Below are 11,746 nucleotides of genomic sequence, written 5' to 3'. Positions count from 1 at the left end.
AGATAGATAGATAGATAGATAGATAGATAGATAGATAGATAGATAGATAGATAGATAGATAGATAGATAGATAGATAGATAGATAGATAGATAGATAGATAGATAGATAGATAGATAGATAGATAGAATAGTTCCTAGAAATCAAAACGTCTCTTGTTCTTTGTTCTGTATGTCGTACCAGGACATCCAGAACATGCATTTTTTTTTTTTTTTACACATTTGGCCAAATAATAATTCTGATTCTGATCCTGCGGAGTAAACCGATTTTGGCCGCTTGTATGTCGTTTTCCTACAAATTGCGATGCAGCTTACTGAACATTAGCAGCAGCATTATGCACAGCACTTGTTGCATTTCATTTGTGGCTGGTTGTTCATCTGCTCGTGAGTTAATCCATATTTTTATGATATTTTTTCTTAATCTCACCAGACTTATTGTGATTTTTTTTTTTTTTTTAATGTCACACTCTCACAACGTTGCATTCGCTGCCAACGGCAGTGACAGCGACTTTCCGTGAGTCATTCTTCCTTTCCGCCCACCGTGCAGTTTAGTTTAGTTTGCGTTTTGCCAGATTCTTCTTCTTTTTCTTTTCCTTTCGGCTTGTCCCGTCAGGGGTCGCCACAGCGTGTCATCTTTTTGTTGTTTTTAACAACACCCACAGTCCTCATGTCCTCCCAAAAACCACATCCATCAAGCTTTTCTTTGGTCTTCCTCTCTCTCGCTCTCTTCTCTCCCCGGTAGCTCCATCTAACCTCACCATCCGCTTACCAATTTCCTCAGTCTCCCACGTCTGGGCATGTCCAAAACCATCAAAGTCTCCTCTCTCGATCAAACCTGGTCTCCAAAACCTCCAACTTTGTCTGTCCCTCCCTCTAATGAGCTCATTTCTAATCCGATCCAACCTGCTGACTCCGAGCGAGAACCTCAACATCTTCATTTGTCGTCTGCTTCCTGTCGTCTCTCGAGAGCGCCGCCGTCTCTAATCCGTCCGTCGTGGCCGGCCTCACCACTCTTCTTCTTTTCCTTTCGGCTTGTCCCGTTAGGGGTCGCCACAGCGTGTCATCTTTTGCCATCTTAGCCTATCTCCTGCATCTTCCTCTCTAACCCCAACTGCCCTCATGTCTTCCCTCACCACATCCATAAACCTTCTATTTGGTCTTCCTCTCGCTCTCTCTTCCTTGACAGCTCCATCCTCAGCATCCTTCTACCAATATACTCACTCTCACGCCTCTGAACATGTCCAAACCATCGAAGTCTGCTCTCTCGAATCTTGTCTCCAAAACATCCAGTTTTGGCTGTCCCTCTAACGAGCTCATTTCTAATCCTATCCATCCTGGTCACTCCGAGCGAGAACCTCAACATCTTCATTTCTGCCACCTCCAGTTCAGCTTCCTGTTGTTTCTTCAGTGCCACCGTCTCTAATCCGTACATCATGGCCGGCCTCACCGCTGTTTTGTAAACTTTGCCCTTCTTCATCCTAGCGGAGACTCTTCTGTCACATAACACACCAGACACCTTTCGCCAGCTGTTCCAACCTGCTTGGACCTGTTTCTTCACTTCCTGACCACACTCTCCATTGCTCTGTATTGTTGACCCCAAGTATTTGAAGTCGTCCACCCTCGCTATCTCTTCTCCCTGTAGCCTCACTCTTCCCCCTCCACTTTTCTCATTCACACACATATATTCTGTTTTACTTCGGCTAATCTTCATTCCTCTCCTTTCCAGTGCATGTCTCCATCTTTCCAATTGTTCCTCTGCATGCTCCCTGCTTTCACTGCACATGACAATATCATCTGTGAACATCATGGTCCAAGGGGATTCCAGTCTAACCTCATCTGTCAGCCTATCCATTACCACTGCAAACAGGAAGGGGCTCAGAGCTGATCCCTGATGCAGTCCCACCTCCACCTTAAATTCCTCTGTCACACCTAAGGCACACCTCACCATTGTTCTGCTCCCATCATACATGTCCTGTACTATTTTAACATACTTCTCTGCCACACCAGACTTACGCATGCAGTACCACAGTTCCTCTCTTGGTACTCTGTCATAGGCTTTCTCTAGATCCACAAAGACGCAATGTAGCTCCTTCTGACCTTCTCTGTACTTTTCCACGAGCATCCTCAAGGCAAATAATGCATCTGGTACTCTTTCTAGGCATGAAACCATACTGTTGCTCGCAGATACTTACTTCTGTCCTGAGTCTAGCCTCCACTACTCTTTCCCATAATTTCATTGTGTGGCTCATCAACTTTATTCCTCTATAGTTCCCACAGCTCTGAACATCCCCTTTGTTCTTAAAAATGGGAACTAGAACACTTTTCCTCCATTCTTCAGGCATCTTTTCGCCGCTAGTATTCTGTTGAATAAGTTGGTCAAAAACTCCACAGCCATCTCTCAAATTGCTTCCATACCTCTACCGGTATGTCATCAGGACCAACTGCCTTTCCATTTTTCATCCTTTGTAGTGCCTTTCTGACTTCCCCCTTGGTAATCATTTCCACTTCCTGGTCCTTCACTCTTGCCTCTTCAACTCTTCCTTCTCTCTCATTTTCTTCATTCATAACTTCTCAAAGTATTCTTCCATCTATTTAGCACACGACTGGCACCAGTCAAGACATTTCCATCTCTATCCTTAATCACCCTGACCTGCTGCACATCCTTCCCATCTCTTTCCCTCTGTCTGGCCAACCTGTAGAGATCCTTTTCTCCTTCTTTCGTGTCCAACCTGGTGTACATGTCTTCATATGCCTCTTGTTTAGCCTTTGCCACCTCTACCTTTGCCCTACGTCGCATCTCGATGTACTCCTTTCGCCTCTCCTCAGTCCCCTCAGTATCCCACTTCTTCTTCGCTAATCTCTTTCCTTGTATGGCTCCCTGTATTTTGGGGTTCCACCACCAAGTCTCCTTCTCCCCTTTCCTACCAGATGACACACCAAGTACTCGCCTGCCTGTCTCTCTGATCACCTTGGCTGTCGTCGTCCAGTCTTCCGGGAGCTTCGGTTGTCCATCGAGAGCCTGTCTCACCTCTTTCCGGAAGGCCGCACACGACATTCTTCCTTTCTCAGCTTCCACCACATGGTTCTCTGCTCTACCTTTGTCTTCTTAATCTTCCTACCCACCACCAGAGTCATCCTACACACTACCATCCTATGCTGTCGAGCTACACTCTCCCCTACCACTACTTTACAGTCAGTAACCTCCTTCAGATTACATCGTCTGCACAAAATATAATCTACCTGCGTGGTTCTACCTCCGCTCTTGTAGGTCACTATGTGTTCCTCCCTCTTCTGGAAATAAGTGTTCACTACAGCCATCTCCATCCTTTTTGCAAAGTCCACCACCATCTGCCCTTCAAAGTTCCTTTCCTGGATGCCGTACTTACCCATCACTTCTTCATCGCCCCTGTTTCCTTTACCAATATGTCCATTACAATCTGCACCAATCACAACTCTCTCGCTGTCTGGGATGCTCAGAACTACTTCATCTAGTTCCTTCCAGAATTTCTCTTTCAACTCTAGGTCACATCCTACCTGTGGTGCATAGCCGCTAACCACATTATACATAACACCTCAATTTCAAATTTTAGTCTCATCACTCGATCTGATACTCTTTTCACCTCCAAGACATTCTTAGCCAGCTCTTCCTTTAAAATAACCCCTACTCCATTTCTCTTCCCATCTACTCCGTGGTAGAATAATTTAAACCCTGCTCCCAAACTTCTAGCCTTACTACCTTTCCACCTGCTCTCTTGGATGCACAGAATATCAACCTTTCTCCTAATCATCATGTCAACCAACTCCTGTGTTTTCCTGTCATAGTCCCAACATTCAAAGTCCCTACACTCAGTTGTAGGCTCTGTGCATTCCTCTTTTTCTTCTGACGCTGGATCCGTTTCCTCCTCTTCTTTGTCTTCGACCCACAGTAGCTGAATTTCCACCGACGCCCTGCAGGTTAGCAGTGCCGGGGGCGGGCGTTGTTAACCCGGGCCACGACCGATCCGGTATGGATTCTTTAGATGAACGCTCATATTTGTTTGGCACAGTTTTTACGCCGGATGCCCTTCCTGACGCAACCCTCTGCATTTATCCGGGCTTGGGACCGGCCTACAGATTGCACTGGTTTGTGCCCCCATAGGGCTGCATTGCCGGCCTCACCACTGTTTTTAGAAACTTTGGCCGGCATCCTAGCGGAGACTCTTCTGTCGCGTCGTTTTGCCAGATTGATTTTAGAATTGGGAGCCTTGCTGGCTCCCAACACGAATTAACGTCTGCCCTCTTAGTCTGGCCTCCCAAAAGGTGCCACCAATCCTGACCAATCAAAAGACTGAGGACACAACAAAGGAGCGGAAGCTAACTAGCAGCTTCTCATCCAATCTTGATTCCTGGAACATGGACCCAAAGCGCCACCCGCTGTCGCAGATAGGAACTGCAGACTCGGCGTGATCCCTGTCAATGAACGTTCAAATCTTTTCTTCATCCTGAAAACCCGCGAAATTAATTGGACACTCTCGATTGCCCCGTCAGTGTGATCGTGAGTGCGATTGGTTGCTTGTCTGCATGTGCCCTGCTATTGGCTGGTGACCAATTCAGGGTGTACAGCTAGCTGGGAATAGCCTCCAGCGGTCCCGTGACCCTTATGAAGATAAGCGGCTCAGAAAATGGACGGAATGTGAAAATATCATTTATTTAGAGAAAAGTAATGTTCCTCTATTAATGGCAGATGCACATAAAACAGACAGAACCAATAAATGCTCTTCTATTGGAAGGCGAAAGTGTCGAAATGGACTTTTTGTGACGTTTGTCGGTCCTCCGTGAGGTGTTTCACGTGTAAGATTTGTGCCTTGCCTCAGAGGTTGGGGAAGCTCAGGTGGAGGCCACAAATGGAGACTTCTGGAATGTTCTGGTTTGGTTCCTCTTCTTCCCACACAATTCAAAGACGAACAAACAGAATCACGTAGGAGAGACGGTGCCCAGCGTCCCCCAAGACGCTTTCCGATTTTGACACGCTCGTCAAGAAGATCTGTCCCGGAAAGCTCGGATGACCTGCGCAGTAAATCCGGATACGGATAAATACGGATCCACGGAACTCAACGGTCGGGTCGGAGTTCATTTACCCAAATACTTGCGCATGACACGAGCACCTTGGCCGAGCCCGTTGCCAAACAGACCAGGACGGTCCACTTGAGAGGCAGCTCCTCTCCGTGTCGGCTGCCGTTCGAAGTGCCGCCGACCGTGTTGAGGAGGAGCGTCGGCAACGGCGGCGAGGTGTTGGTCACGCGAGCTGAAGTGGGACCAAGGAAACGGGAACTGAAAAACTCTCGTTTTCCACAAGATGGCAAAGGCCAAAAGCAATCGCAGCCGGCTAGCGTAACCAAATATTCTATATTCGGAGTACTTTTTACTTGACAACGATATGACTCGAGTAAAAATAAAGACAAATGTTGACACGAGTAAAAGTGAGAGAGTACTCAACGAACAAAAACTACTCGAGGAAAGAGCAACTTGTGAGTTACCTCGGTAACATGAACTTTTCCAAGCGCACGCTACTGACAACCGGCATTGCTTGTGGGACATGACGACAAGAGGGGGCGGGTCAAGCCAGGGGTTAAGACAATGCTGCCATCTGATTGGCTATTATTGTACGAGTGATTGTCAGGTCGGAAAGGTCCATTAGACAGACATTTAAGTTGGAGTTTTTGTTGCTGGCATTTGCCAGTTCGTTGCCTAGCGGTAGTGAGTTGCATTCACTGCCTGTGGGACTCTCCGCTTCTACGCGTAAGTTAGAGTAACCTTAGTCGCAGCGATTCTGTGCCCTTTAGTTTGATTTTGTTCCGTTGAGTTTGTTAGTTTGCCCCAGAGTCATCGGACCTTGCTGTATGTCTTTTGGGTCCCGCCTAGCCTAGCGTTTCTGTGCCTCTGCCTTGTCGGACTGACCGAGGTTCCGCAATAAAGCGCATTGAACATTATGCCTCTGCCTCCAAGTCCTGCATTTGGGTCGGCCCCCGCACCGGAGGTTGGTGACACCTTCAGTGATTTCAAGAATGGTCACTGATGTTTCAGCCATGAAGTACAGATTTGCAGTTTTTATTTTTGGTCATTTTAATTTCTTTTATTCATGTTCAAAACTGCCATAAAACTACAGTGGCTAGGAGTTATTAAATATACATTTCGGGGGGAAAAAGGAATTCTTCATTCAGTTCCTACTACCATTGCGCAATGTTGGTCGTTATGGCGCTGGTTTTTTTGACTGGACATCTTTGGACGCTTGCACTTTTCTAAACAAAACCAACGTTGCCCTCAAGTGAGGAAACTTTTGACACCTTCGTCATGTTTTCATTCCCCCTCACGACCACCCACACAGTGAACCGCAATGCACTTCCTGCCCAAAGTCGCGTCGAGATCCAAGTGTAACCTTGTCAGAGTTTCTTGCAAACGCTTTGTGTTATGATGTGTCCCATCGATGGCCTTTAAACTGAAATGAAGTCAACAAACGATGAATTGTTTCTTGGGCGAAAAAAAAAAAAAAAAAAATCACCAAAAAGAGAAACTTTCTCGCGTTCATGACAGAACGTCTCTTTCTGGTGCTTATAAGAAAATAATTTCCAAAGTGTACCTTTCCCATCTGGTGGCTTAATCGCTTAATGGACTTTTCCGGCCTGTCAATCACTCCTACGACAATAGCCAATCAGATCGCCGCGTTGTCTCGACACGCCCCCGCCGCCGTGTCGTCCCACAAGCAACGCCGGTCGTCAGTAGCGTGCGCTTGGAAAAGTTCATGTTCCGAAGAAAATGGTCTTGGAGAACGAGCGGTTCTGATGAAAGATATCCCGCTAGGTGACAAGGGGCCCGCTTGATTCATTTTCCAAAGCCTAAAACGCAGTTGACCAAGCGTCTGCGACGGATTCGGGCTCGCGGAAGAGCGCACGTACCACTAAGTGTGGACAATACCAAACAAACACAAGGCTTTATGTTTGAAGGTAAGAGAGGGAGAAGTACTTTATCCGAGTTTGATGGAATTATTATGACTTGCAGGAGAAGCGCGTCACTGACCTGCTGAACGAAGTGCGTCGTGTTTTATGGCGAAGAGTCGGGTTAGTGGTACGTAAATGCGCCACGTCATGCAAGAGAAATGCCCATTTGCCCATTTGGATCGCGTCGGACTTTGAAGACAGAGCGCTGGGTTCCATTACGAGCCAAGTCAAATGAATACTTCTAAAGACTCCAACGATATTGCTGGTGATCTTTCCAAGTAAAAAGTACTCACCCTGCTTTACATGCGCAGTACGATTCCGCCATTTGATCCAGTTGGATTTCAATATGAAGTTTGTGAGGCGTCAAACTTTTTTCGCATCGATTGCCAACGTTTCGCTGCAACTCTGACACGGCGTCCTGCTCCGTCCAAAATCGTAATCCCGTGTACATATCCTTGCGTGAAATAGTTGAGACCGCTCTGTAGAACTCTCTTGGACGAGTCTGCCGCATTTGGCAAAAAACATACCCCAATATTATCTGGAAATACAGCGTCGAGAATGGACTTCAAACATGTTCGATCGGCATTTTGAAAGCTTGCGGGACGTGGCTCAGGGGGCGGAGCTCAAGATCGCTATCGGAAAGGTCGATTGTCCCGCCTGTCAAAATACGTCACCGGCATAGATGGTTGCACAAGGATACATTATCATAATTTGCCTCCGAGCCGCTAATCCTCACGGCACCTCACTGACCCATGCGGAAACGGAATTCCTTACCGTGAACCAAAAGGTCGACCACGCAGTTTTGATTTTGACCGCCCACATTCGCAGCGATGACACAGTTGTAGGTTCCCGAGTCGCCGGGCCGCACCGCAGGCAAGGAGAGGCCGTAGTTCTTGCCGAACGAGGCCCCCGGGCAAAAGTCGTCCGTCTCCGTGTGGCCGTCGTCCATGCTGATGATGAAATGTCGTCCCCGCTCACCTTTCTGTGCACACCGGCAACTTCGGTAATGGCAAAGCTCTGGCGAGGGGCCGCGAAAACGGCGACTTACCTTGTACCAGCTCAGCAAGAGGAAATCTGTGCCGTCATAACACGAACAGCCGAGGTCAACATTTTGGCCGCAGTCGGCTTCGACCGTCGCCGCGCTTTGGGTGACGGAGCACGCGGCCATCACCTGTTGACGAGGGGCACCTTTTTGCTCAAATTCCAACTTTGAGTGACAGCGACTGATCACGGGGCACCGCGGTACAAAAAAGGACGACAGGGCCGGCGTTCTGGACGGACGGCCATCCGACAAGTTCACCGAATAAATCGCTAACCAGACAGCAATCGCCCAACGCACGCGACGGCAGCTCACCTCGATGAACAGCAGCAGCGCCCGGCTCAGGGTTTCGCTCGTCATCCCTCACTTCAGGAACTGATCTGACACACGGTTTCTACTCGGGTTGAAGTTGGCTTCCTCAAACGCGAACAGAACGCGCGGACCTCATTGGAACAGGGAGGAAACATTTTCCATCTTCAGGCTGTACGTCGACCGAGATTGGTTTTGTGCTCGTGACAAACAAAGATGTTGTATGAATTTACGAGACGTTTTGGGGTCAAAGAAATGCAATTGGTTTAAGAAATGGAATGGAGGAAATGAAGTTTGGAGGAGTTTAGATTTAAATGTAAATGTATACATTTTATGCAGAAAACGCAGTAGAGGCTAATTTCAACTTGCTGTCATTATAAATAACAAAAAAGGAAAGGATTTGTGTTGACTGGTATTGTGCGGTAGTGTTCCATTAAATTACAAGCACGCATGCGCCACCGGGTGGTGGTGGCAAGCAAGTGCATCCTCCACAATTTCGACAGAGTGGAGTCCTCTTCACTGACCTAAAAAAAAAAAAAAGAGAAAAAAAAACACACATACATATCTAGCGGTGTGTTGATTGGTTGAAGCCAGTTGGCCGCCATCTTAGTACTCCCAACACGTGTGGAAAACATGGTTTACGCTGTTGGAATATGCCGGGGGGGGGTCCCTCAAAGTTTGGCATGTAGAATTCAAACCGGTCGTGTGAGCTTAACATGTTTTCCAGTTCTGGTAACATGAAGGATTTTTTTATTCGGCTTAGTAAGCCCAAAAATGCCAAGTACAAAGGAAAGACATATAAACATCGTGACTAGCAAAGAAAACCTTGCATATTAGCTAGGGCCCGATTTCCGAGACATGTTAACTTTTCCCAAAATACGCTGTGAAGCACTGCCATCATAACATAGCAAAAAACTAAGCATTTTTTGTCATAAAATCGTGAAATTTGAAGTCAATCAGTTCGATATATTTTTGGAAAGAAGGACTGGCATTGGGCAAATACATGCTAAACGCATTCTTCATTTGTTGTCTCCGCGACGTCTTTATTTCACACAGAAAATTTCAACTCGTTTCCTCGCATTTCAAAATCAAATTCAATTTGCAGAGTTCTGTTCTATGAAATTCATCGAAAATTTCACAGAAAATGTGTTTTCTTGCTGATCCAAAGATGAAGTTTGGGAAAATATTTGCATTGCTTTTTCGCGAAAAACGGTCGGCCTATAAAGGCGAAGCAGAGAGTGAACAGTCAACGACGACAACTGGAAATAAAACTTTGTTAAAGTGAAGTAAGATCATGTGGGGAAAAAAAACTTCAACAGTGTCAAAGTAAATCTTTCTAACTTACCTGTGGAATCTTTTCTCACAGCCACGAAACTGGCGATTAACAGCTGCTTGTTTCGGGAGGATCAAGATGGCGGATGGCGACTTCAGTTTTGGTGGCCAACGAGCCATCCAGTCTTTTTTTTTTTTTTTTTAGATCACTGATTCGTCCTGCAATCATTTTTTAAAAAACTACAATAAAAGCATTTAATGACACGTGCGTTCTCTACTTGAGTTGAATTTCACTGTACAACATTACAGGGAAATCCATAGTCATCAGCCAGGATCATTACAAAATTCTCAACAATAAATAAGCCTTTAAAAAAGACTGGGAATGATATTTTCTGCGTTAGTTTAATCTCACTACACACGGTGGAATACAACTCCGAAAATGTCCATGAAATCTTTCTTTTCGGGTTCACGTTGTTTGATCGCAGCCCGGAATGTGGGTGCGTTTACCTGCCGTTGCCCTGGCAACGTTGAAAAGAGCATTTTCTGCAAAGGAGAGCGAATCGCCCCTTCCCCACCCGCAGAGCTCATTCGATTCATAACCAATTTTCCGACGTGAACGACGGCTTCGTCTTTGAAACCGGACTACGGAGCGGACACACACGCACACGGAGTAAATGAGGCAAAAAACAGGATGAGGCTCCTGTTGTTGTTTCAACCGCAGGGAACTCCCCATTGTCCCCCCCCTCGAGCAAATTATTTGTAGCTGTCGCTCTCGTTTGACAAAAAAGGTCAATAGAGTGTGCGGTTATTAATAGCTGACAAGCTTAATGGGCCAGAGAAGAATGGAGCTCGCCATCTGCATCAAACAATGGCTCGTTTTGCAGCAGCTGCCGGCGGGACGGACGCGGAGACGGAATGACGTTTTGGAAGCCAAGCGGGCGGCGAGTGGAAACGAGGAGTTATCGGCCGCTTCCTCGGCACGCCCGGGCGCCGACTCCGGGCCGAATCTCCGGCGGGGCGCCAGAGTTCAAACGCCGCTCGGGCGCTCCATTTCAAAGTCGCAGATGTCGGGAACGGAATCGGGAGGAAATGCGGGCCGAATCCGTTTTTTCCTGCCGCTTATCCTCACGGGGGCCTACGGACACCCTGGACTGGTTGCCAGCCAATCGCAGGACGCATGGAGACAAACACGTTGTGAGAGGCCCACCCGGAGAAAAGCCACGCAGGTGCGGGGAGAATGCGCGAACTCCACAGATGCGGGTCCGCGGGATGGAACCCGGGCCAACGCTTTACCGGCTGCGCCACCGTGCCGCCACGATTTCAGAGTTTGGAACCTAATCATGGGAGCGTCACGAACCGAGTTGCTGCACCAGTAGGGGGCGCCTGACTGGAAGGGTCATTGTGGTGGGTGAACGTGGTGCTGATAGCGCTTCACCTTTTCGCCTCGCAGTTCATACGGTGGGGGTTCGAACATGGGCTCCAGCGTTTCTATGTTGAGTTAAACTTTTTTTTTTTTTTTTTTTTGTCAAGGTACTGTAGTTTCTTCAAAAGAGGCCCCGTAGCTCAGTGGTTAGAGCACTGGTTTGGTAAACCAGGGGTTGTGGGTTCGTATCCCACTGGGGCCTCCACTCCCTGAGAAGGGTTGCGTCAGGAAGGGCATCCGGCGTAAAAATAGTGCCAAACATATATGTGCTGTGGCGACCCAAAAGGGACAAGCCGAAAGAAACCTACTGTAGTTTCTTCGAACATAAACAAACCGTTTTTCTGCGGTTAAGTGAAGACGAAGGCCACGTGCCCGTATATGCGGGGACCAAACGTCTGTGAACACTCGACACTGTTGGCGGCGTTAGCGCACACGTCACACGAGGATCTGATCCACGTCCGTTGACTCCGGAAAGATGCGTACGTGTTGTACACTTTAAAAAAATGAATGGGAGTGACGAGTAATTATAAAGTAATTACATGATTAAAATGAAGATTTGAAAGGCCAGTGTGCTCTTGCGTGCCTTGCTCGGCAGTCGAAGACAAAGCCGACGTCTAACGTGGACGTCGTTACGGTCTTCTGCGGACGTCTCGGGTCCTCTCATCTCGTCTCAGCTCCTCGCAGAAGATAAAGAATATATGTGCGGTGAAACATCGATTTAACGGAATAAGA

General features: G+C 47.4%; 1 protein-coding gene and 1 non-coding gene across 6 annotated transcripts; one reads left to right on the top strand and one right to left on the bottom strand.

Annotated features, from left to right (window-relative positions):
- Nucleotides 1–4,164: 4,164 nt before the first annotated feature.
- LOC133515067 (uncharacterized) lies at nt 4,165–9,767 on the bottom strand. Of its 5 annotated transcripts, XM_061847352.1 has the most exons (6): nt 9,665–9,767; nt 8,326–8,453; nt 8,020–8,142; nt 7,746–7,953; nt 5,115–5,281; nt 4,722–5,043 (listed from the first exon to the last, which is right to left on the bottom strand). In XM_061847352.1, exons 2-6 carry the CDS (start codon nt 8,368–8,370, stop codon nt 5,011–5,013), a joined length of 576 nt encoding a protein of 191 aa, XP_061703336.1. In that variant the 5' UTR covers nt 8,371–8,453; nt 9,665–9,767; the 3' UTR covers nt 4,722–5,010. The 5 variants fall into 5 exon arrangements, with proteins under 5 accessions (XP_061703321.1, XP_061703313.1, XP_061703306.1 ...); XM_061847329.1 differs by having other exon boundaries at nt 4,696–5,043; nt 8,020–8,843; nt 9,665–9,764; XM_061847322.1 differs by having other exon boundaries at nt 4,697–5,043; nt 8,020–8,453.
- A 1,376-nt stretch (nt 9,768–11,143) lies between these two features.
- trnat-ggu (transfer RNA threonine (anticodon GGU)) lies at nt 11,144–11,216 on the top strand. The gene has a single exon. It is a non-coding gene; the product is annotated as a tRNA-Thr (tRNA).
- Nucleotides 11,217–11,746: the final 530 nt, after the last annotated feature.

Source organism: Syngnathoides biaculeatus, chromosome 2 (assembly GCF_019802595.1).
Source record: "Syngnathoides biaculeatus isolate LvHL_M chromosome 2, ASM1980259v1, whole genome shotgun sequence".
NCBI lineage: Eukaryota > Metazoa > Chordata > Actinopteri > Syngnathiformes > Syngnathidae > Syngnathoides > Syngnathoides biaculeatus.
Note: the sequence above shows the minus strand (reverse complement) of the source record. Positions and strands in the feature narration are given on the sequence as shown.

Excerpts from the sequence above, each read along its gene's own strand:
- LOC133515067 (XM_061847322.1), bottom strand. The coding sequence starts at position 8,370 with ATGACGAGCGAAACCCTGAGCCGGGCGCTGCTGCTGTTCATCGAGGTG. Across the intron at positions 7,954-8,019 it reads TCTTGCTGAGCTGGTACAAG|AAAGGTGAGCGGGGACGACA; the intron begins GTAAGTCGCCGT and ends CGGTGTGCACAG. Across the intron at positions 5,282-7,745 it reads GGTCGACCTTTTGGTTCACG|CTCGCGTGACCAACACCTCG; the intron begins GTAAGGAATTCC and ends GTCCCACTTCAG.